General features: G+C 51.7%; 12 protein-coding genes across 12 annotated transcripts; 6 read left to right on the forward strand and 6 right to left on the reverse strand.

Annotated features, from left to right (window-relative positions):
- Positions 1 to 944: 944 nt before the first annotated feature.
- DSM5745_09748 (uncharacterized protein) lies at positions 945 to 1,638 on the forward strand (the record flags this gene model as incomplete). Its single annotated transcript, XM_026751764.1, has 2 exons — positions 945 to 1,100; positions 1,159 to 1,638. The coding sequence occupies 2 exons, from the start codon at positions 945 to 947 to the stop codon at positions 1,636 to 1,638; spliced, it is 636 nt and encodes a 211-aa protein (XP_026599496.1).
- A 1,206-nt stretch (positions 1,639 to 2,844) lies between these two features.
- Positions 2,845 to 3,799, reverse strand: DSM5745_09749 (uncharacterized protein; the record flags this gene model as incomplete). The annotated part of the gene is made up of 2 exons (XM_026751765.1): positions 2,845 to 3,274; positions 3,348 to 3,799. The coding sequence occupies 2 exons, from the start codon at positions 3,797 to 3,799 to the stop codon at positions 2,845 to 2,847; spliced, it is 882 nt and encodes a 293-aa protein (XP_026599497.1).
- Positions 3,800 to 5,977: 2,178 nt separating this feature from the next.
- On the reverse strand, positions 5,978 to 7,099 carry DSM5745_09750 (HpcH/HpaI aldolase family protein; the record flags this gene model as incomplete). Its single annotated transcript, XM_026751766.1, has 6 exons — positions 5,978 to 6,132; positions 6,183 to 6,299; positions 6,358 to 6,580; positions 6,644 to 6,772; positions 6,835 to 6,955; positions 7,032 to 7,099. 6 exons carry the CDS (start codon positions 7,097 to 7,099, stop codon positions 5,978 to 5,980), a joined length of 813 nt encoding a protein of 270 aa, XP_026599498.1.
- Positions 7,100 to 8,057: 958 nt separating this feature from the next.
- DSM5745_09751 (uncharacterized protein) lies at positions 8,058 to 8,860 on the forward strand (the record flags this gene model as incomplete). The annotated part of the gene is made up of 4 exons (XM_026751767.1): positions 8,058 to 8,085; positions 8,130 to 8,197; positions 8,247 to 8,750; positions 8,813 to 8,860. 4 exons carry the CDS (start codon positions 8,058 to 8,060, stop codon positions 8,858 to 8,860), a joined length of 648 nt encoding a protein of 215 aa, XP_026599499.1.
- A 348-nt stretch (positions 8,861 to 9,208) lies between these two features.
- DSM5745_09752 (uncharacterized protein) lies at positions 9,209 to 10,612 on the reverse strand (the record flags this gene model as incomplete). The annotated part of the gene is made up of 1 exon (XM_026751768.1): positions 9,209 to 10,612. One exon carries the CDS (start codon positions 10,610 to 10,612, stop codon positions 9,209 to 9,211), a length of 1,404 nt encoding a protein of 467 aa, XP_026599500.1.
- An 822-nt stretch (positions 10,613 to 11,434) lies between these two features.
- Positions 11,435 to 13,440, forward strand: DSM5745_09753 (HET domain-containing protein; the record flags this gene model as incomplete). The annotated part of the gene is made up of 2 exons (XM_026751769.1): positions 11,435 to 11,804; positions 11,858 to 13,440. 2 exons carry the CDS (start codon positions 11,435 to 11,437, stop codon positions 13,438 to 13,440), a joined length of 1,953 nt encoding a protein of 650 aa, XP_026599501.1.
- A 188-nt stretch (positions 13,441 to 13,628) lies between these two features.
- Positions 13,629 to 14,027, reverse strand: DSM5745_09754 (uncharacterized protein; the record flags this gene model as incomplete). The annotated part of the gene is made up of 1 exon (XM_026751770.1): positions 13,629 to 14,027. One exon carries the CDS (start codon positions 14,025 to 14,027, stop codon positions 13,629 to 13,631), a length of 399 nt encoding a protein of 132 aa, XP_026599502.1.
- A 1,000-nt stretch (positions 14,028 to 15,027) lies between these two features.
- Positions 15,028 to 16,385, reverse strand: DSM5745_09755 (uncharacterized protein; the record flags this gene model as incomplete). The annotated part of the gene is made up of 4 exons (XM_026751771.1): positions 15,028 to 15,427; positions 15,483 to 16,045; positions 16,099 to 16,209; positions 16,263 to 16,385. 4 exons carry the CDS (start codon positions 16,383 to 16,385, stop codon positions 15,028 to 15,030), a joined length of 1,197 nt encoding a protein of 398 aa, XP_026599503.1.
- A 322-nt stretch (positions 16,386 to 16,707) lies between these two features.
- On the reverse strand, positions 16,708 to 17,908 carry DSM5745_09756 (aldo/keto reductase; the record flags this gene model as incomplete). Its single annotated transcript, XM_026751772.1, has 3 exons — positions 16,708 to 17,226; positions 17,290 to 17,664; positions 17,735 to 17,908. 3 exons carry the CDS (start codon positions 17,906 to 17,908, stop codon positions 16,708 to 16,710), a joined length of 1,068 nt encoding a protein of 355 aa, XP_026599504.1.
- Positions 17,909 to 19,646: 1,738 nt separating this feature from the next.
- DSM5745_09757 (uncharacterized protein) lies at positions 19,647 to 20,360 on the forward strand (the record flags this gene model as incomplete). Its single annotated transcript, XM_026751773.1, has 2 exons — positions 19,647 to 19,664; positions 19,845 to 20,360. 2 exons carry the CDS (start codon positions 19,647 to 19,649, stop codon positions 20,358 to 20,360), a joined length of 534 nt encoding a protein of 177 aa, XP_026599505.1.
- Positions 20,361 to 20,542: 182 nt separating this feature from the next.
- Positions 20,543 to 20,782, forward strand: DSM5745_09758 (uncharacterized protein; the record flags this gene model as incomplete). Its single annotated transcript, XM_026751774.1, has 2 exons — positions 20,543 to 20,704; positions 20,750 to 20,782. 2 exons carry the CDS (start codon positions 20,543 to 20,545, stop codon positions 20,780 to 20,782), a joined length of 195 nt encoding a protein of 64 aa, XP_026599506.1.
- Positions 20,783 to 21,280: 498 nt separating this feature from the next.
- On the forward strand, positions 21,281 to 22,505 carry DSM5745_09759 (uncharacterized protein; the record flags this gene model as incomplete). The annotated part of the gene is made up of 6 exons (XM_026751775.1): positions 21,281 to 21,349; positions 21,424 to 21,450; positions 21,527 to 21,658; positions 21,704 to 21,737; positions 21,779 to 22,062; positions 22,251 to 22,505. 6 exons carry the CDS (start codon positions 21,281 to 21,283, stop codon positions 22,503 to 22,505), a joined length of 801 nt encoding a protein of 266 aa, XP_026599507.1.
- Positions 22,506 to 22,756: the final 251 nt, after the last annotated feature.

Consider the following 22,756-nt stretch of genomic DNA (forward strand, 5'->3'; position numbering starts at 1 on the left):
CGAAAAATAAAAACTCCCACCAAAAAAAAACCGTCTTGCTTCCCGCGTTCTGATTATCTCCCAGCATTCGACTGACATTCCTTCAGGCGAGCGACCGTGAGTCACCCAGCCATCCCAGCGCGGACATTGCTTCCGACTGTCCAGCACTGGTTGGTACGGACTTGCAAGCCCGGTCTGCATTGCACAAGTTCGAATACCATATCGCTTCGCGTTTCTTGAATCCCGGCAAGAAAAAAAAAAAAAAAGAAAAGAAAAAAGAAAAGCAAAAAGGAAAAAGCAAAAAAAAAAGCAACGGCTCCGTTCGAGAGTTGAGGCCGGGACACATAATTGCCCAAACTATGCCTCCTCTCCTCCTGCATGAGCTCTTGCTGATATATGGCGAGTTGGAACTATATATAACCAAGCCACAGAGCCGTCTGCACTCCCTTGCAAAGCTGGAGAGTATATTTTGATGCATATTGCAGGGTATATATCGTCGGTGGTACGGCAAAAGACCATCACCAAGATTACCGAGCCAAGTTGATTGATTAAGAGGACCATGGTCAGAGTCGCTACTTAGATGCTTGGAGACCAAGCACGGATAACAGTGATTAGTGAAGCAAGTGGCAGAGCCTGCAGGAATCTCAATTACAGTCCATAAGCAGCAAGCTATGACAGCGCTCTTCTCCAGTCTTGGCAGATTGATCTCAGTGTTTTATCCTGACTATTAACCTTGCTGATACAAAGCTGTGCTAATCTGCCGCCTATTACCTCCATTAGTGTGAAGGCATCACATGACAGGTCAATATAAGTCACCAGCCCTATGTTGCTTAGCAACGGGAACTAGCCAGTGGTACCTGACCAATACTGCACTAAGCCCAATATAGCCTAGCTCCACCCACCGCCCCTCCCCGCGAGGAGGACATCTGCGCAAACAACCCGAATTCCCCCATATATCAGATACAATGGCGGCATCTCCAGTGCAACACGATTACTATGCTGTCCTGGGCATCTCGGACACTGCAAATGCATCCACTATAAAACTGGCCTACAGAAAGGTTGCATTGGCCAAGCACCCAGACAAAAACAAGTCACCAAACGCGACTGCTGAGTTCCAGCTGGTAAGCGCCCTCTCTTCCAAGGTTTCTGTTCGATTCCAATTAATGCAACCATGACCAGGTTGGTGAAGCCTACGAAGTCCTCTCGGACCCTCACAAGCGCCGCCTCTATGATAAATCTTATGCCACGATCAAAATCGAAGCAGCGCAAAAAAGGGAGCGCCAAAGAATCGTAACCGATCTTGCTACAGTATGGTTTGCAAGGAATAAGTGTCGCGAGCAGACCGAAAAACTGCATCGAGCTATTGAAGAGCATCTACGCAGTGCCACAGCGGACTTGGATCGTCTGAAGCAGGAATTGAATGGCATTATCTCGAGGTCAAACGCCGCCGTGGGAGGAAGACAAATACCGGTGGCGATGGCTTTGCTCTGGGAACGACGCGCGAAGGAGTATGAAGTTAGAATCAAGGCGTTGGAGGTCGGGCGGCTAGAAGAAAGCTTTCGGACAAGCCAGAATCTCCTGAAGGCTAACGATATCTCTTTCTCTATTTATATGGGCAAGGCTGCAAATGAGTACAGGAGATATGGGGGCGGAAGGTGATTTAATCACCACGAGCCTTAGTGCCAAAGGCTTGGGAGATGATGGGAATAAAGCAGAGAATCTATCAGCCGGTTATCATATCGAAGTGTTGTGTCTTTGTTTAATGCCCACTCTTTCTTGCCTACTCCTCGCCTTGGCCATTCCACGGAAGCATCAGCCAAAACCACAGACTACTGTCTCGCTTGGGCAGGGACGTCCCCTCGTTCTGAAATATGTCAAGAGCAGCATACGATAAGCTCATGAGCAACAAGAATCAGCCGTTGCAGAAGAGTAAAAGTCTAGATTCATTTGAGACAACAATTGCCGATGCGGCTTCACTCACTTTCGGAAGTTGGGCACTCCTGTCCGGGCAACAGAGACTTTACACCTTTTATCACCTAAACCCTTTTGGAAACTCAGTCTGACCCTGGTTGGCTATGGCATCAAAACTATGCAGATTCAATTGTTGGGCCTGTACACTGTAGTGAGGCTTAGCATTTGGCTTTGCAGGCGCTTATACCTAGAAAAGCATCTCAACTCCCCTATGTCTCTCCGAAGCGGAAAACTATCTGAATCTTCTTGGATTTTTCCTCCATGAGTGCTTGCACCTCAACAAACCATGGCCTGGTCGAGCGAAGCCACTATGGCGGTGGTCATGCTCTAGTCACCGGCCCTCCGTCAATCCTCCTCGTTTGGACATACGTTGGACGCAGACGGCACACGCGCTGGACCTCGAATGCTCTAAGATATTCCAGCGAGCCTGTCCCCTACTGTAGCTGCATGCAGTATCTTTACAGTTTCGTTGTTCTAACTGCGCCTACCGTTTTTTCCTAGATCCACATCGAATCGCCTTATTCGGACAGCTATAACGATAACCCTAAGTCGGACCTGGTCGCACATTGAGAGCACGGACCTAGCTCTAGAGGAAGGGCTATTGACTTATAGAGAGAGCTACGATGATGATACCCATTGAAAAGAAAAGTCCATTGGTGTAACTGTGCTGCGTTGGCGTCTCTTCCTCATCAATCTAGACCAAGCCTGTCAAGTAATAGCCATTTCTTATAAAGATTCCAAGTTATCCAGATGTCAACGTCAGGTCACACCTCCAATCTAAAACCCCAATACTGTCAACGCTTATCAACGACACTTGGGACCAAGCCGGGTGCAGTAAACCCCGAGTAAGCCGAACTCTGCCCGTAGCCCAAACTCCCTACCACAGGTACGAGATCAGATCACCTCCCAAGGATATTCCAAATCCACATGCCTCGAACACAACTCCCCAAACCCATACAGATCAGTCCCCTTGAGAATAAGCCGCGGGGCCACCGCAAAAGCCCCCGCATCCTCCGCCGCCCTAACGGGCTTCAAAATCAAGTCGAGCAGGTGGGCATACTCGTAGCGCCGCCGCACGATAATGCACAGCTCGACCAGCCCTTCGAACTTCCCCAGCGCATCAACAACCGCCTTCCACCGCGCCATGTTTCTCTCGTCGTCCCAATCGAAGTAATCCCGATGGAACCTGGGCGACTCCAGCGTCAGCGACGGAATAAGGCGCAGATGCGGCTGCGGCATGCGCGTCGACATCTCGAGGAGGGTGCGCGGGTTCTCGACGTAGAAGGTGTTTCTGCTGTACAGCGTGTGGATCGTTTCGTTATACCTATGGTATCCGCCCCGGGGCCCGGTCACTTCCACCATACCACCATAATCAAAGACAACAGGGCGGTACTCACACGCGTCGACAACACCTCAGCATCGCGCCCACCCTCACGCCCGCCTTCTCATCGGGCAGCGGCGCCACCTTGACCTCGCCAGAATACTTCTTGCGCGTCGAGCACTTGAAATGGTCGATTGTGCACCACTTGCACAGTTCCCCGCGCGCTGTCCGCTCCAGCTGCTTCGCTTCCGGCACCTTGCAGAGGAAGCTGCGGAATTTGCGGCCGCGGCCGCGGCCGCCGACCCAGGCGATGTGGGTGCGCTCGGGCCAGGTGAAGATGTCGGTGTAGATCTGGTCTCGGAGTTCGGCGGGGAGTCGGAAGAAGAGGGATTGGGCTTGGGGGTGCGGGTGGGTGCTGCGTGTGGTGGGTTCCGGGGGGGATGGAGGGAGGGGTGGTTCTGGAGGGATGACTGTTTTCTTTTTTCTGATTGTCCAGCCGTGGCCGGTGCGCTTGCGTTTTCGGGACATGTTTTTGCGGGAGGTACTGACAATAAATAAGTGATGATGGGATGGAGAGGATGTCTACTGTCCGGAAGATCAGTGTAATTTATTAAGGAGTCGGGGCTTTCATCCGCTGTATAGACTGTGTGTGAGATTCTCGCTTGAGCCCTATTTATAACCTTGTTTTCCCAGCAATATTCCCGTCCATACCGTCCATGTCACCCGTCACGCCGTAACCGCTGGTCGACCCGGAAAGAACCTGCGCGAGATATTGCTGTCCGGTTAGCATGCTACCGCGAGGAGTCCGGCGCCGTGCACTTACTACTGGTAGTTATCTGGTTGAACTGGACCCATCCGGTTTCAAGGTCAGGAAAGCCGTCGATCGGCGACGAGTGCGTATATGGAGGTGAAGATGGAGGACTGTTGACGCGGAGGAGGTGACCTTGATCGGGAGCAACATCCGCTTGTTAGCGACAGAGGTTTAGAGAATTTTGCGGTCGAACCTACCAGGTCTGTTGCTTCTTGCACGTCGGTAGTACCGCAGGATGCCCCATAGAGCGAGGATGAAGGTCGGAATGGTGAAGATCATCGTGATGAATGAGACTGCTTCGTCGATGGACCAGGACATAGCGCCCTATAGCCAGCCCGGCCTATTGGTACCCCCTCAACGCTGGCTGGATGTTTGTCGTTTACAGGGACAAGGGACTTCCAAGCGGGAACTGGTTGCAAGGTATGCTGGCTGTTGAAGAAGGTCAAGTAGCTCTGTAGAAGTCTTTAAGCAAAGAAAGATAAGGAAGTAGAAGTGACAGCGAAGACGAGCATCGCCGAAAACAGCGGGATGTACTTGACGGCGCATTTTAAGACAACGTATCGGAGATTCCAGATCATCAAGCCAGCAATGATGGGGAGGTAGGCAATGGTCTGAGCGCCGGTAATTGCTTTTGCTTGACAGTGACCCGGTGAGTGCTTCCAATGTACAAACTAAATGCTGATACCGGACTGAGGTCTGGGCCGTTCGAGCCCGGGCATGACAGGGGTCTGTGGGATTGTTAGGCAACAATGTAAGAACAATTCCATGCAGGGCGAAGAGCTCTGGGGTGAGCCTTCTAGTTCATGCAGGCATAGCCCTGAGATTGTCCAACCGCTCGAGCAGGGCTACCTGGGCCTGAGCAGATGTGAGTGGACTATTTGGACACATGAGGCGTCAAGGAAGTGACGGTGTCAGATTGATTAAAATTATTAGCGTCCAGCTGACAGGCCTTCCGAATGTTGCACAGCCACTTCGTATAGATTGAGAGCCCTAGTTTTTGGAATTAACAGGGTTCTAGGGGCCGGGGACCAGGGTGTAAAATGGCCTGCAGGACGTTCATCTCGGTAACATGAATCAGGTCCACTCCCACGTGGAAAAGGTCGATGGAGGCCTGGGCCAGGTCCAGCTCCAGCCTTCCAGGTCTAGACACAGATCTGGATCTAGACTCTGGGGCCTGGCCGCGTCGACGATGATTTGTTTTTGTTTTGCGAGGCTCTGCATGGCTGGGCATCGTCGGCGCGGCACGAGCCTGCCCTGCCCCAGAGTCCAGACCAGGAATCCCATGGAGTAGCGGTGACAAGATCTGGACCGTCGCAGCCGATCTATATTTCCAGATGTATCTCGATGTCATTCTGGATGATTCGTTGTCTACCGAGGCGTGTGTAGTGCTGGCTGGGCCAGGGTTCGACCACCCCTGTACAAGAGCTCGTGCCTCTTTTCTGTCATGCAGCGAATACTGGACTGGTCGCTCTGAGCTCCTCGCAGAATTCTGCCATTGACATGTCTGGCCTAGGTCACTGAAGGGCCAGAATACGATGCCTAATTGTGTGCTGATGTTCGGGAAAAGAGGCAGCCTGAGGAGCAGAAGGCCGACCGGTACCGTAGTCAGTCAGTGCAGATTCAACCCACCCCAACCAACGCGTTCAAATTCCATTCTATGTTAGGGCAAAAAGATCCACAGCATCTAGAAGGTGTAGAAAAAAAGTTTTGGGACAAAAAGAGAAGCCGAACGGGGGGGTCGAACCCCCAACCTTGAGATTAAGAGTCTCACGCTCTGCCGATTGAGCTAGCCCGGCTGCTATTCGTTGATGGGACGTACTTAATATGTCTTATAAGACAGTGATCATTGCCAGTGTATCCCACTCTCCAATTCATTTCCATCCCCCCGACCGAGCTCAGTATCCATCGCGAGACTTTCCTCCCTCAATCTGTCCACTCGCCACTCCCAGCTCGCGCAGCATCCCACTGCCCAGGACACCGACGTCGGTAGTGATGGAGACCATGTCAAAGCCTTGTTGGATGCGCTTCTGTGCGTCGTTGCCGTCCGAGCCTATGATGTCATCGTCAGATATATATCAGCGAAACCGGTCAGAGACATACAGAAAATCGCCGCCGTCTTCCCAGCACCCTTGGCCGCCTTCAAGATCCGCTGAATAGCAGCCTCATGTTCCTCCCCACCGCGCTGAACACCAATTTGCTTCGCGAGATCGAACGGACCTGCACTCATCGTTAGATAACCCGACGCTCCCTTCCTTAGCAATTGCTGGCAACTCACCAATAAGAACCCCATCCAACCCCTCCACCGCCGCAATCTCCTCCACACTCGCCAGCCCGCCCTTCGACTCAATCTGCACAAACACAGCCGTGTTCTTATCCGCGCCCGCATCGTACTCCGCCCCCGAAACCTCGGGAAACGAGTGCAAAGCGAACATCGGCCCGTACCCGCGCGTTCCTTGTGGCGGGTACTTGCAGTAGCTGACGACTTTGGCGGCGTCCTCCTGCACGTCAATGTATCAGCGACTCATATCAATTGAACTTTGGGGGTATTTTGGTAAATGTACAGGCGAGTGACACATTGGCGTGAGGATCCCGTGGGCTCCAGCGTCGAGGGCACGCTTGATCAGCCATTCCTCGCCCCAGGGAACGCGGACGATCGGGCTTGCGCCTTCGGAGGCGACGGCGTTTGTGAGCTACATATCCATTAGCCATCAATTGCCCCAAATACTAGTACTCGAGTTCTTGAGGGCGGTACCTCATAATAATCCTTATCCGAAATCAGCCCATGCTCGGCATCGACGAGGACCCAGCTGAATCTGTTTGCGTGCTGTGCTGTCGAGCGGAGGATTGTCTTTGCGACGCCGGCGCCGGGGAGTCTGTACCACTATCAATATCTCGTGTTGGAATCGAGTCTTCTCACGGCTCGTGAATGGATCGATGGCAATGACATACGTAAGCCAGAACCCGTAGGCCGTCGTGCCCTTTTGCAGGGCGGTGCTGAGGGCTGTGTTGAGGGCCATATCCGATTGATCCAGTCAAGGAAGGGAGAGATTTGGATGTACAAGCGACTGCAAGAGAGGGGATGTTGGTGAAGGTGAGCGAGGACAGGTGTTGGGATGGCGGGGTGTGGTGGTTCCCCGCAGTCGCTCACTAATAAACGGCCTCGGGCGCTCGGCCTTGCTCCGATCATGCTCGGGCGAGCTTTACCCCGAGCACAACATCGGAAAAGTATCCGAACACCAATCGGATGATGTAGCTCACATACAAACAAGAGCAGAAAGCAGGGCTTGGTGTAGGCAGTAGTGCTTGAGGTTCTGGGCAATTTCAGCTTGGCGGAGATCATCCTTACACAAATAAAGCCGTAGGCGCTGTGTCTTCACGTCAGATGCTGAGTGATGATCTGTAGTTTTTGGTCTATTATATATATCATGTGGTCCACGATTACCGTACCGACTAGAAATGTTGTTATCCAATAATAGAAAAGAGAATGAGAAAGGAGCGAGAGGTTCTTCAAAAGTTAGAGGCAGGAGTCAAAGCTCCACATTTACGTGACATATATTTAAAATGCTTGTTAATGTTATTTTCTACGTAGGATAGAAAACATCAAGCTTCTGTGACTAGTGCTCTCAGGAACGTCCACGTTGTATGTTTTGGTCTTCATTGGGTGAAATCAGTTAGCTGTAGCAAGGACAGGCAATCAATGGGCACCTTTTGAAGGTTGCCTTGTTAGGAAGGAGCTGTTGACTGTAGGTGGTGTGACGTGACTGCGGGATGTTGGAATGGCTAAACAGATTGGAAGCTGAAGAATAAAAGAAGGCGGTTGAGACCTAATCAAATTCAAATAGTAATTACCCAGACTGGAGTATTCGAGAGTATGGGGGAATGAGCATAGTGAACAAGTTGTATACATCTATGCGGCTGTCATAGTCTACCCACAACCTCAGTCCAACATCTTCATGGAACAAGAATTCTAACACAATGTCATCAATCAATCCATCGAGTAATGGTCTGCTAGACGTCGATCTGTCAAAGATTCGCATCAACAGACAGATCTGGACACTGATGCTTCCACAATCTTCGAGGTGGATATTAATGGGAAAAAGTACGCAACGAAGGTCGTAAGTGAAAATCACCCGCTTTGCCCTTGATCTATACCAATGCAACCAGTACCATGACAACGGAGACCCGGGCTATAGTAAAAAAGGCCGGGACCTTAACCGCTTCCGCTGCGAGGTAAACGCATACAAGAACCTCTCCGCAGCCGGGGTCTGCGAACGCGGCTTCGTCCCCCGTTTCTACGGCGTTATTAAATGCATCGACCCGGCCTTATTCAAGCCCGCGCTGAACCATTTTATTTGTGATAAGTTTCATTCCAGCGCTATTCTGCTGGAGTATCTTCCCAACGCCGAGAGTCTCAACTGTGTCGATTTTGATGATGCGTTGTACCCCCAGGCCATGGAAGGCATGAAGGAGATTCAAAAGGCTGGTGTTATTCATAAGGACGTTTATCCTAAGAACATACTGCTTGTTCGGGACGAGACAGAGTCTAAGTCGAATAGGATGGTGTGGATTGACTTTGATGTTTCGACGACGTTTACGGAGCTTGGGGAGAAGAATTTACGGTTCTGTAATCATAAAATACAGCTTGTCGAACAGTTTGGCGAGGCACTGGTATGTCTGTCCTCTTTGCTGTGTTTTGGTGCGCCTTAGATACTAACTGGGTTGACTTTCAGAAAGAGGAGCAAGAGGAGGGTCTCCCTCCGAATACCAAGTACTATTGAAATACGGTGTATATGTTTACTCGGTTCTCTTGGTAACCTCATGGTCAACCGTCTTGTTTCTGTCGAGTGTTGGGGGAAAAAGCTACGGTAGTGTTAGTTACGAAGAGGATCTGGTCATTAAATCATGATCATGTAAAAAGGCACGGAGACCTATCATACTTCAAGTTGGTTTGATCCATGTCGACCATGGAGCGTTGAGGAGAGAATGAGGCTGTCTGATTCCAAGGTATCCAATCTATCGAGTATCTCGCAAGTCAAATGAGATTCAGCCTGAACAAATTCTGCAGAGAACTATTAACAGGATAAAAGAAGTCATGACATTAGTGAAAGTGAACTACGACATCCCGTTCAACGACGCCTTGGCAGGCGTTCCTTAGACCCCAGCACCCTCGGGTCCTCTTCACGTAGCGCATCGTAAATGGTTTCTTCTATGACCGGAGCTGATGCGGGCATAGCAAGCGCTGCGCTCCCCACCCATACTGGAGCAGCAAGGAGCATGCCAGCGCCTGTAAGAGTGCCCAGACCGATACCCACAGCAAGGCATGCGCCGTTTATTCCCCAGCCTACAGTTTGAACTGTTACCGCGGCACTGGTGCCCCCTGCTATTGTGTTCCAGTGGTTGGGATCAAGAACATTCGACACCCCGTGGAGAAGCCCAACGGGTGCTCTTGGGAGATTCAGCTCGACTTGGTCCTGACCTCCGTGCTTCAGCCCCTCAATCTGCAATGGGTAGAGGTCCTCTGGAAAATGAAGCGGCTCCTTGATCTGGAGTTTAGACCACGAGGGGATGAGTAGGTGGAAAGTAATGGCCTTTCCAAGTTTTTCGTCCTTCGCGATAAGTTTTTGTCTGACTTCACGCATGAACAGACAAACATGGTCGAGGTCATCGCAAGGGTTATTGACAAATTGCGACGGCAATGTGTTCTCGCGTGTCAACCTTTCGAATGCTGGGTGCCAATTGTTTGAGTCATGGTAGATGAAGAAGCGATGATTCTTGCGGTCCGCCGCGTCAATCTTGTTGATCTTCATTTTGATCAGGTCGTAGATCGGCCGGGCGAAGCCATCGGGACCTCCAGCGCCCATCACAGCGATGCAGTTCCTGTCGCCGAGATGGTCGGCGATGACATTTAGGGCCCTGATGATCTGCTGCGCCTGGGCAGTCTGGATCGTTCGCAACGCTGTGTTCCAGCATTCCAGGTAGTTGATGCGATCGAGGAATGACTCCGCAGGGCCAGAGCTGGCAGAAGCTGCCGACGTAGCTTGAGCACTGGTATTGTCCGCGACGACTTCCTGAATATTCGTCCCGCTTTCGCCGGAAAGGCTGGCACCCGCAGCCGCTGTGCCAACGCCATTGGTGACCGCGGTTGCCTGGCCCAGTGCACTGGACTCAAGTTGCTTAACAATGTTGGAGGCAAGCTGAGTAGAGATCTCTTTCTTGTCTGCCGTAAGATTGCCAAGCGTAGACTGAGGATCTGCCGAAAGGCCCCGGAAATAGTCGATGAGCTTTTCCACCCCCTTCTTGCTTAGGCGGCCCACTTGGGTGTAGCGGAGCAGTTCAGGACACTTTATCAGAAAGAAGATCTCTGCCAAGTCCAGTGCGGTATCAAAGACAGGGCCCGCAGCACCCGCTACAGACTCAACGATGTCGGTACAATATGCGACGTACGCGTCATTTGCTGAGAGGTCTGGATAGCGCAGCTGCGCGAGGTACCTCAGATCCGCGTCAATGACACCTTGCCAGGCCTCCGACATCTTGTCACTCAAAGCTTTGCTTTCGATTGGGGCTTGGGGATAGCGGTTGTGCTCTTCGAAAAATGGAGATCGTTTCTTCGTACGTCAGAGAAGAAGGCTTGCGGGCGCAGGTGGGGAAGTATCTTGAGATGATGTATGTGGACGACGAGGAATAGGCCACAAGGAGTTCTTTAGGTAAATTGGATGATTATCTGCAAAGGGAAGAGGGTGAGACGTTGATCTGATGCACCCGTGATCTCGAGGAACGTGTGAACGGTGGGGACTCGGGAAACTGGCGGGAGCGGGCCCCGGGGAGGCCCGTCTTTTGTACCCACTCGCCCCACTTTGCAGTGCCCGGGGTTCCAACTTCACTGTTCAGTTCCAGTCCAAAGGTTGAACTGGTGCTTGGTGAGGCTGTGGAGTGGCTGTGTTTATGTTGTAGGTGAGGCGGTAAGGTTTGTTGGCAATGGGACTTCGGCGTTGCTGGTCCAGTCGTCAAGCGCCCTGTCTCAGCCACCTAGATTGATTGGATATGCTTGCCCATGCCGTAGTTTGTAAATTACTTTTTCGATAAACTGGCTTGATCGAACGTTCTTATATGTTTCTCAACGCGAGAATCATGGCCTATGATGACCGTGGCACGGAACCTGTATCCTTATCTGTTGTTCACTATGCAGACCCCGGGCATTAGACACTGGCCAATCCGAAGTAGAGCCTGCAACCCCTCATTCTCAGGCTTGAGGCTGAGCCCAACCAAGAAATCTTCTCTGCCAACCCAGTTCTACATTCCTTCAAGGGTAATATAGCGAGGCTGGATTGAAAAGGCAGTTGAAACAATCCACCATGCTCGCCAACCGCACATACTTCCCGCCTCCCCCAAGCAACGCATCATGCCAACTCTGCCAGGACCTCCGAATAAGAGGCGACGAAGAAGGGTCCGGCTTCCTCGGGATGCCACTATGGAAGATGGACGACTCCGCGCGCAAGGGCTGTTTCATCTGCCGTATGCTGCTGCAGGCGGTGATGGAGTTGACGCAGGATTTTGTGGTTCCCTCGCATCTTCCTGGAAAAGAAATCATTGGCTTTACGATTCGATCGGAAGCGGTTATTGACTCGGCATCGGAATCAAAGAGACGGCTGCCTGCCCCGTTGTCGTTGGTCCTGCAGACTGAGTACTCTCAAGTTGCTGAGCTTGAGGTCTATTGCTTGGAAGGTTGGTATTCATAACGTTGCGTGGATGTCCAAGTTTAACTAATGCCTTCCTAGACAAACCGGCCAAGTGGCCGTTGATAGGACCAGCTCGTCATGTGCACCAAGATGCATCTCAAGACCGCTGCATCGCGTTGGCCATGGACTGGATTACCAACTGCGTGGAAAACCATACTGAATGCGCAAGATCCTCAGCCTCAGACCCCGTGATGCCAGATCGACTAGTGTGTGTCGGCAAAGACCTTCCAAGACCATACTTATACCTAAACAACCCCGCGGCCCGCGGGAAATACGCAACGCTAAGCCACTGCTGGGGCGGAAAAATCTCGCAAAGCCTGCGGAAGAGCACACTCCCCGAGTTCGTAGAGCAAATCCCCTCGACCGCCTTGCCCCTTACATTCCAGCATGCCATAGAGGTATGCCAGAACCTGGGCATCGAATACCTCTGGATCGACTCCCTCTGCATCATGCAAGACGAGAAAGAAGATTGGCTCGCGCAGTCCGCCAAGATGTACGAGTACTACAGCGATTCGTGGGTCACGATCGCCACGGACGGCGCGGCGGATAGTCAGCAAGGTTTCCTGCGCGACCCGAACCGGGTATCGAACTCGAGTGTCAAACGCTTCGAGTGCCCTGGTTCGAACGGAGAATCGTCCGAGTCCGCTGTATTCATCCGCAGAAAGGGCGCGCCTCTCGGCTTCGACACATTCGCCCACCACGTCTGGAACGCGCCTAGGCAAAGCGCCTTGTCATATCGTGGCTGGACGCTGCAGGAGAGTATCCTCTCCCCTCGGATCCTGCACTACACCGCCGAGGAAGTCACCTTCGAGTGCAGGACCGAGTCGCGATGTGAGTGTCAACTGCGCCCACATAACAACGCAGCGACGCCCGTCAAAATGGCAATCCAGACGGCCCCCTTCAACCGAAAGTGGGCCATGGTCGTGGACCACTACAGCAGCCGAGACCTAACCGACCAGTCCGACAAGCTCACTGCGATTTCTGGTGTCGCGCGCTCGATGCAGTCCCAGACGCCGTCGTCGTATTGGGCTGGCTTGTGGAGTGGTGACTTTCCGGCGGCGCTGTTGTGGATGGTGTATGACTATGATGGCTTTGAGAGGGCGCGGTCTAGTGCGAGGATTCGCGCGTACCAGGCTCCGACGTGGTCGTGGGCGTCTGTTACCGGGAGGGTTATATTGGCGAGTCCGGAGGTGTATTCGCATTCTGACTTGGAGATTCTGGATGTGTGCCTTGTCCCGCTGGGTGGGGATCCGTATGGGGCTTTGAAAGAGGCGTCGATTAAGGTGAGGGGGTACTTGGCTCCTGTGGAAGTCAGGTTATCATCTATTGAAAATGGAGATCGACCGCGTCCACAGGATAGGTTCAAGATCACGTCCCTTGCAGGTTGTAAGGAGGAGGACTTCGGTGTCTTCCCTGATGTTGACAGCGCTGAGGGGGAGATAGTCTCTGGTCAGCCATACTGGGTGCTGCTTGTTGGTGGCTCGGGCAGGAGTGGCATTTTGCTTAGCAGGGACCATACAAGCATCTCCTGCTATAGGCGAGTAGGGCGTGTAGATGCGAGGCTTCCTGGCTACGAGGGGCTTAAGGAAATTTCCACTTGGCAGGATTTTGAACTCATATAACGTACTCGGCATTTGGCAGCCGGCGTTCTTCGAGTTAGAAATTATTGAAGTGACTGCAGCTCCAAATATTGTATCCCTAGGACACGTATTAGTCCTTTTAACCGAGTGGAGCCTGGCTGTCTTGCTAGTAAGCTGTGCGATACCAAACCAAGACACCAAGATGAAAGTAACTATCAAAATAACTCGGATCACTCTGGCAAAACAAGACGCGGCGTCGCCGAGTCCTCTTCTCGTCTGCGTTTTCGACCAAGGCCATGACTACCAGCAAAAGAATCCGTCCCATCAGTCTCAAAAATCAGTTTGTACCCCCTCATACCAGCTAACCTGGTCCACATATTCCAGGGACATAGTAGAAGAAAACATGATGAGCCGTTCAGGCTCGTATACATCCCCACAAGGGCCATGTTCCCTAGAAAGTTCCGCCACTTGTCAAAATCACTCCGTTGGTCGTCGCTCATGAGCTCGGATAGGTGAACACTGAAGAGCGCACGAGGATAGCCAGCGGAAGCAGGAGACGACAGCGCCGGCATCAAGCCCACAAGCGGCCCATGGTCCATTGGATCCAGGCAGATCGTGCCAGTGCCCATAGTCAGAAAATGCGTTGGCCTCGGCCACGCTGACTTAATTAAGTCTAATTAAGTCTACGAACTCGACGACTTCGAGATTCCCACCTGCTTGCATCCGGCGAGCAGACTCCGCTACCAACGTCCCTTTGACGGACGGGGCAGCAATGACTTCGACGATGCGCGTCGTCGTCTCAGCCTCGCGGGCAGTTGGCTCAATTTCAGCGTATTCAGGGGAGTCGAAGAGAAACAGGAAGTCGATGTTGAGTTTGAAGGGATACGGGACGGGTCAGCGCTTGACAGCAACCAGGACTCAACGTCGATACCGATACTTGGGGCCGGGGGCTTGATAGCATCGCCGTCCTCGTCCGCAACGGTCGAGGGATCCTCCACGAAGACGAGCCTGTCGTCCTGTTTCTTGACAAGTTGACGGCGTGGCCGGCGTAGTGCATAATTACAAGCGGGTTCCCCGGTAATCCGGACTCCATCCGGGCTTCGTCAATGCTAATTATTATATCGCACATTGGTTTGGAAATGATAAATCCCGGTGCGACGTGGTCCTTTGGGATGGTTATCTCTGTTGCTGGGGGGAGGTGCAGGTGTTGGAGGAGAAGCTGGAACTTTTCAACGTCAACGTTAGGAGGCTCTGTATCCCAGTGGAAAGAGATGCTGTGGTAGCTGGTGTATTTCTTGGGCGTGGTGAGGACCGCAGAGCGGATTGTTTGTTGAAGGCTTGGAGGGTGATTTCGTCCATGGTGGGGGTTTGGAGTTTGTTAACAAGCGGAAGAAAAGAGGAAGAGAAAAAAGAGGAAGGAGAAAGATGATCAAGGGAGTCAACGCCTTCAGGAGTTTGGGTCGGAATGCAGGTCCAAGGTAGTCAGTTACATAGATCATCGCACTTTCCCTTCTGGTAGACAAATAGAGGGAATTGAAAAGCATTTCGCAGGAGACCGGGTTATAAAAGTGCATTATCCATGATAGTCGTGCAGGTAGTTGCCGTCGTGTAGTTGACTCGTCATCCACCTTACTCACTCTGGCGATCAGCATGCTGACGAGCCAATGCCGCAAGCATCCCCTGGAAGTCCATTGGACGAGGACCCGTCTGGGCTTGAGTCTGCAGCTGAAGCTGTGGCGGCCGCTGCTCTGGCGGGACATTAGGCAGATACTGAAACCGCGGTACGTCGCCTGCCTTCAACTTCTCCCAAACGCGCTTTTGTACGCCTGCAATATCGCGCGGTACTGAAAATCGAGAAAAGTCGTACTCTGCTCCGCGTCCGGCTTCTTCGAGTGCTAGGTACCCCGGTGCGTAGAGCTCGATGTCTTCGGCCCATTGCTCGCGGGTGGAGAGGGAGATGTCGGAGGGGAGTTGGTTCGCCTCCGATGCATGACACACGATATCGAGGATGGGTAGGTCCATGTTGATGCTATATTCAGTTAGTATACCATCTCCAGAAGGGGAAAGGAATGGGGTTCTCTCACGGTGTATTTTGATGCCTACGCCCTCCGTCACAATGCCTTATCTCCTCCAATCCTTTGATGTGAACGGTGAGGTCTAGGTACGGCCAAAACATATTGAATGGGCGGATTTCCACCAGATCTTCGACAGCTCCATTTTGCTTGAACTGCACGAGTGAAAGACGGCCTGTCCTTAGCCCTTCTTCATCAAGCAGTAGATACGGTCCTAGAAAGCCATTGTAGACGACACTTCCCGAGCGGGTCAAGTATATCGACCGGAAATCAGCCGTCTCAAGATCAGACCAGCGAAGGAAGTCCTCAAATCTGTTGGTCATGTCCGAAACGGGGTTCAATACAGCAGCCTCTGGCATGTAAGAATCTCCCAGACAGTGTCCGGTCTCAGGATCATAGCGGTAGAGCAGGATCGCAAATTTAATGAAGCGCGCGTAATCCACAGGCCGACCTTTATCAATTGGTACGAGACAGATGAGCCCCTGGGGATTATACTGCTGGATGGTCTCCTCTATGCGCTCCATTGCTTCGGCTGGATAGCGGAGATCTTCGAAATTGGCCCGGGCGTGGAACGACTGGCATCATTAGCCCCCTTGACACATCATCGAGCGAAAACAGGGCAAGATACATCGCGGAACCCCTGGCTGGCAGACGCCCATTGTTCCACCAGCGCCCGGCGTTGATCTAATTCATACTCGTCGTCGTCTTCCATGCTGTCTGGACGGGCCACCCATGTTTCCTGAGAACATTAGTTTAACGTCTCGCCATGCATTACATCAGCCCAAAACTTACCTTGACAAATAAGAGCCACCCTTTGACTTCCTCCTTCAGCTCCTCGATTGACAAATCCTCCACCGGATGTCGCTTGATGCAGCTGGGGATGCCACCCGGCCAGTGCCGGACCGAGTGGGGCATTGTGTGCAGAAATTTTGTCTTACCAGCTTTTGCACTCGATGGGCTAAGGCGGATTGAGAAGGTACTCGGCGAGCGAAGTGTATAAGTCGGAATTTACTTGTTAATGATTCAGTCCAATTGACCGTGAGGGAGACGATGGTTATCTGGAAATGACGTCTAGGAAATCTCCACTCATAAAGATGGTTAGTCTTAGGGCTACAGGTGGTCTGGCCCTAAGAAGCCTATTAACATTGTACATAAAACCAGCTATTCCTCCCATAAACAATTTCAAATCCATCAGTAGAGAGAGATAACAACCTGCCTTCTCCGCAAGTATATTCCACTACATCATCCCCAACGCCTCCTTCGCAACATACAGCTCCTCCAAGAACTCGACATCCCCATCATCCAACAGACCCCCCGAAGCCAATCCCACCGCATCCGCAGCCTCATCCACCCTCTCCACACTAGAAAGCCCAACAATCGGATTAACGCCCTTCCTAAGACTCCACGCCATCGCAACCTGCGCCATACTACACCCCTTCCTCCTCGCAAGCTCCTCAACCCGCCCAATAATCTCGATATCAACATCCGTAACCTTCCCCGTCATGAGCTCAGCATAGAAGTCACTGTCTTGACGCACCGTCCGCTGTTCCTGGGTTTCCTTGTACGGACGCGCAAGCAGGCCCCGCGCAAGCGGCGACCAGGGGACAAGCCCGATCCCGGCGTCCCGGCAGTAGGCGTGCATCTCGCGCTCTTCCTCGCGGTAGAGGAGCGAGTGGTAGTCCTGCATGCTGATGAAGGTGTGCCAGCCGTTTTTGGCGGCGATGGTGTTTAGGGTTTGGAATTCCCAGGCGTGCATCTACCACATTTATCAGAATACCCAGTCCTCATGGAATGATTTGTAGGTGGGAAGGAGACAAACCGAGCTCGCACCAAGATACCGCACCTTCCCGCTCTCCACGACGTCGTTCAGCGCGCGCATGATCTCCTCGCGTGGTGTGTCGCGGTCGAGTCGGTGGATCTGCAGGACGTCGATGTATGTACCCAGTCGCTGCACACTTGCGTCCACGGCGTCGAAGATATGCTTCCGCGACAGCCCGACGCGGTTCACCATGATTCCGTCATTGAAAGCCAAGATCCGGAACTGGTCCTCCTCACTCAGACCAGCAAAGTCCTCGGGGTCCGGGATACCACCGAAACACTTCGTCATCAGGACAACGCGGTTGCGCGGGATGGCGTAGTGTTTTAGGGCTTTGCCGATGATCCGCTCGGATTCGCCGAAGGAGTAAACGTCGGCCTGCTCCGCCCGTTATATTAGACTACCGTGTATTTTTGTAAGCATACCGGGAAAGGTGGACGGGTCATACCGTATCCCAGGTGTTGATGCCCCGGTCAAAGGCGTGCTTGAGGATGGGGAGGGCTTCGGCTTCGGGAACCGCCCATTTCATGTGCTCCGTTGAGCCGAGCGACATGGCGCCGAATATTACCTTTGAGATTTTGAGGCCTGAGTTGCCGAGTCTGGAGGGGTTAGCCGGTGTCATCGTGGTTTGGGTGAGGCGTGAGAGCAGACCGGGTGTATTCCATTGTGTTGGGTAGTTTGGGTCCGGCGGAGGTCATTGTGATACCGTAGGCGCCTGGAGAACAGATAAAAAGCAAAATAATGGTGCGTTCGTTTTGGCCCTCGGGTTTGTTTCTGGTATTGCTTTTGCTGAGCGTGAAGGCTCTCTTTATACCATGTAGGGTAGACTGCAGGTACGATGGCTGACGTTTAGTGTCAGCCAATGGTGGAGAACGCTCAGATCGGTCTGACAGCGCTCAGGCGCCTCGGGCAGTCTTAATTGAAATACTGCAACGCCTACCACTGAATTACTCGCCCGTACGACTGTGATATCTGCAGTTCTTAGGGTATCACAAAGTGTCGGTGAAAGTATTTGGATTTCTCCTCATCTCTAGGAGCTCAAATTGTCTATAAAAACCCTAGTTAGCTCCAGCTTTTGAATATCATCTCGCTCCTCATTCAATTCTCCAGTATCTATTCGATCGACAGCTTTCCTTGTACGGTATTCGAAGGGCCTCATATTTAGCTTGAGAATCTTACATTGGTAAAGGGATGAGCATACTTGGCTCGGCGAATAGAGGTCGAACTAACTCCAGCTCCATGGTCCCACACTGCTGATCTTTCTTCGGAGGGGTTGAATGGCTGCGTTGGCTCATATCAGCCATCGATGCTCACCTCAGCCATGATGCATCCTAGAGAGTGCCAGCACTATTGGCCAGGAACTAGCTCATTCTATTCTTAAGTCAAGTCTAAAGGCTAGTACCATATAGTATGATACTGGTCGTAGGTTTGAAACCTGCTCCCCACTACTACCTACTTTGACTGCGGGGATCGTGGCTTAGGTATTTCCGTGCTGCACGTTTTGAATATACCAAATTACGCAAAATTCTACACGGAGGACTATAACTTTTAGTATATATCTACTAATTCTGGCCATATATACTGTAAATACTTACAACTTCTGAAGAAACAACTATAGTTTTACAAAGTATAGATATAGGTATGGCTATATAGCCACATGAAAAACCATAGTACATAGATAGTATTGCTCCTGAGGCGTTAATTATCATCATCATCATTATCACTACCGGCCAAACAGAGTGTACCTAGGGTAGGCGTGATTTTAGCCTGAGTTTTGTCAGAATTCGTGGAAAGCTTTATGATCAGCTGTGAGGGCCAAGTATCGTATATTCTGCACTCACAGTCGAGGGTGAGCAGAACTGTTTAATTAATAATCCAGGATTAAGCACTGGGACTCTTATAACATTAATTTCAGAAGGGAACTGGCTTGTCTCACCTTTACCTTTCTTTGTTAAGCTAATTTCATCCACAACGTGCACAAGTTTCGTCCCGACCCTCCTCCCCTCTCCATTTGTTAGACAAAACTCAAGGTATGTGCAGTCATAGGCTTTTCTGTGAGCTGTGAGTACTTGGCTTGTCTATGCAGGCTCGAGTTATGGATAGGATAGCCTACATGTCTATGTTCTTGTTCTACCGTGGGTGCACAGTGACTTTTCTAGACTCTGCACACCAGCAAGTTAGGCGTAGACTCTTCCGATGCCACAGAAACAGTATCACAGTGAGCCCTTGACCTTGCCCTACATGGTGTCATGAGTAACTAGACTGGCATATTATGAATGAAGGGACAGCAGCAAGGGATTAACTATAAATATCACTTTTCGGCAAGTCCTTCGCCGCAATTACTAAAATAATATTAGTCCATGTCTAGTCGGCATAAAGTGAGAAATGATTGTTTCACTGTTCCTACTAAGAAGCTCAAGCAGCTCAGGGAAGCAATGGGCCGTGAGCCAAAAGCAAGAAAGCGATCCGTCTTTATTGACAGCAGCTTATTAGCAGGAGATCAGCACCCACTGGCATGGTCCACTGCGTACACCTCGCGTTTGTCTAGCACCGCCTAGAACGTCCTCATTGATACAATCACCTACCCTCCAGAAACTGACCTCAATCTTGCTTCCATTCACGTCCGTGACTTGGCTAGACGTCTTTCGAACTCGGATCCCTTCGAGTTTGGCCTGCTACCGTGCCGAGGGGTCGTCAAATCAAGGGAAGGAGATGACACCAAGTTTAACCTCGTCTTCGACATCCCCCGATCGCTCTCCAACCCTCGAACCCTTCGCCAGATCCTCCTACAGAAAGCGCCTCACGCCCTCAACGATCGTTTCCAGCTAGCGAGACAGCTTGTCCGATCCCTCATGTTTGTGCATACATCCGGGTTCGTCCACAAGAGCATCCGCCCAGATACCATCGTCGTCTTCGAGACACAGGATTCCCCCTTCGGACCCTCCTTCCTCATCGGCTTCGAACGATTCCGCCCCGGTGACGCAGGGACATTCCTCACAGGCGACTCGAGCTGGGAGAAAAATCTCTATGCCACCCGAAGCGGCAAGGGATACACCCTGAGGACCGATACGTGATGCAGCACGATATATACACTCTGGGAGTCTGCCTTGCCGAGATCGGGCTCTGGAGTTCATTGGTTTCATCGGGAGCTGATAATGGCCGCAACTCTTACAAACCGGGAGACGAGCTACGCCCTATAAGAGATGCGCTGGTGTCTGGAGGGTCCCCGGGCCTTGTCAAACGGACACTGGTGCAGATGGCTACGGCGAGGCTCCCGGAACTCATGGGCCAGCGGTACACTGGCCTTGCTCTATCCTGTCTGACGTGTCTTGATCCTGGCGACACGAATCTATTTGGCCGAGAGCAGGATCTGCAGGATGAGGATGGGATCATTGTGGGCGTGCAGTTTATTGAGAAGGTATGTCACTTACCATAGCGTTCGCTCTTTGCTAATTGTGCGAAGATATTGCTGCAGATCGAAGAGATACATGTATGATAGTATGAGCTCCCTGGTCCTCTGCTAGCCGACCTACACTGGCCAGACTTTCCTTAGTGTTCATGTTGTGTTAGTTCTGGTCAGAATAGATGTCTTGCTCTACTTCACTTATGCTTTGAGTGGTGCCATCGATCAACGCCAGAGCCCTCGCGGTTATACTACCCGGGCTGAACAGATTCGCGTCCCCACATCATGGAGACAAATGGAGAGATGGGGACGCCAATGGGGCCATATGATGGGGACACCCTGTAATCAAGATTCTGCAGCATTTTTGCCGGGGTAGCAACAGTATGCTTCATTAATCCGGGGATGTGCTTAGCCGCCCCGCCGTTACCGTACTCCATGCAGATCCTCGAAACTAGGGTTGCAATGCGTTTATCCCCGCTCTTGTTGGAGTAAAGGCAGGGGACCCTGGGACCACATATTTAAGGGGATAAATTGCACTTCCTTAGGTAGTTCTCAGCAGACTTCATATCACTTACTTATTGTTCGTCAATCATGAAAGTTTACATGTCCCTCGCCCTCGGGCTTGCTCTTGGTGCGAATGCTGCGGACCATGGCTCAACAGTATGTTACCAGCTAGCCTCCTTTCACAGACAATCTTTGTAGATGTTGATGCTAAAAATGGAATCACTTACCAGTATGGAGGCTCTGGCCCTTACAAGTCGGTACGTATATGTGCCGTTCTCCCCTTTGCCTTGCCCTCATCTTCGAACTTACAAGACCGTTGAATACAACCTTTAGTATTATTTCGAGGTTGAATCACTTTCAAATCACACCTTCTACCAACCGCTAGAGTCTGGCCTGAAGGAGTACGGCTCTGACCTCAAACTCCCGGTTATTGTCTGGGGAAATGGCGGCTGCGATCCATGGCACGTATCCCTTTAGGTTGAAGCAGTGATCTTCACTAACAATTCTTAGTACGTTTTGAATATTTTCCATTCAACACCCAAGAGTCCTTCAAGATAAAATGCCTGACCCTTTATTGACGACCAGTCGGCCTCAAATTCCGCAACTTCCTCGGCGAGATAACCTCCTGGGGCTCGTTAGCCATCGCGACAGGCGCAGCCTTCACCGACCCAGAAACCTACGTTGACTCCTCCAACTCATCCGGCCAAGCAACAGGCCAGAATCCCGCCGCGCTGACCGAAGCAATCGACTGGGTGTACGAAAATGCCGGAAAAGGCGACTGGACGCACATCGATAAAACCCGGATCGGCGTCTGGGGGCAGAGCTGTGGTGGGCTGGAAGCGTACACTGCCGGCGCGCATGACGAGCGTGTAAGCCACCTGGGGATCTTTAATAGTGGGTTTCTGAGCGTCAATGAGAGTGTAACCATTGCTGGGATGATCGAAAAGCCGGTGTTTTATATGCTGGGGGGGGGCGGGGGATGTGGCGTATGTTAATGTGAGTGTCCTGCTGTTCTCCCACTTGGTTGCGGAAGTGTACATGGTGTTGACGGGGGCAGGGTGAGCGCGATTATGCTTCTCTTCCGGAGAGTACGCCCGCGTGGAAGGGAAGTCATACGCTTGGGCATAGCGCTGCGTATGATTTGCCGAACGCGGGGATTTCGGGTGTTACGGCGAGGAAGATCATGCAGTGGGTTCTTCGGGGGGAGGACAGTGCAAGGAGCTGGTTTGTTGGGGATGAGCCGTTTCAGGAGGGGTATGTGAATGTTACGTATCGGAATCTGGAGCGGATTCAGGTTACGCCTATCCAGTGATGTTAGGACGGGATAGCGATATGGGGTTTTAGATGTGGATATGTTGAGTTGGCGTCATATCCATATGAGGTGTTTGGGGTCCGGGGATGAATGGTATCTAGCCAGTACGTAGGTATGTGCTCATAAGTACCATATGCTATGGTAGTCTACGTGGGCAATGGGACTGCATGTGAACTTCTCGACCTCGGGAACCTTCAATTGCTATAGAACAGGATTAGATCCTAGTGATAATTAAGACATTGTCTTTACGC

The sequence above is a fragment of the Aspergillus mulundensis genome, assembly GCF_003369625.1.
Source record: "Aspergillus mulundensis strain DSM 5745 chromosome Unknown scaffold_13, whole genome shotgun sequence".
Taxonomy (NCBI): domain Eukaryota; kingdom Fungi; phylum Ascomycota; class Eurotiomycetes; order Eurotiales; family Aspergillaceae; genus Aspergillus; species Aspergillus mulundensis.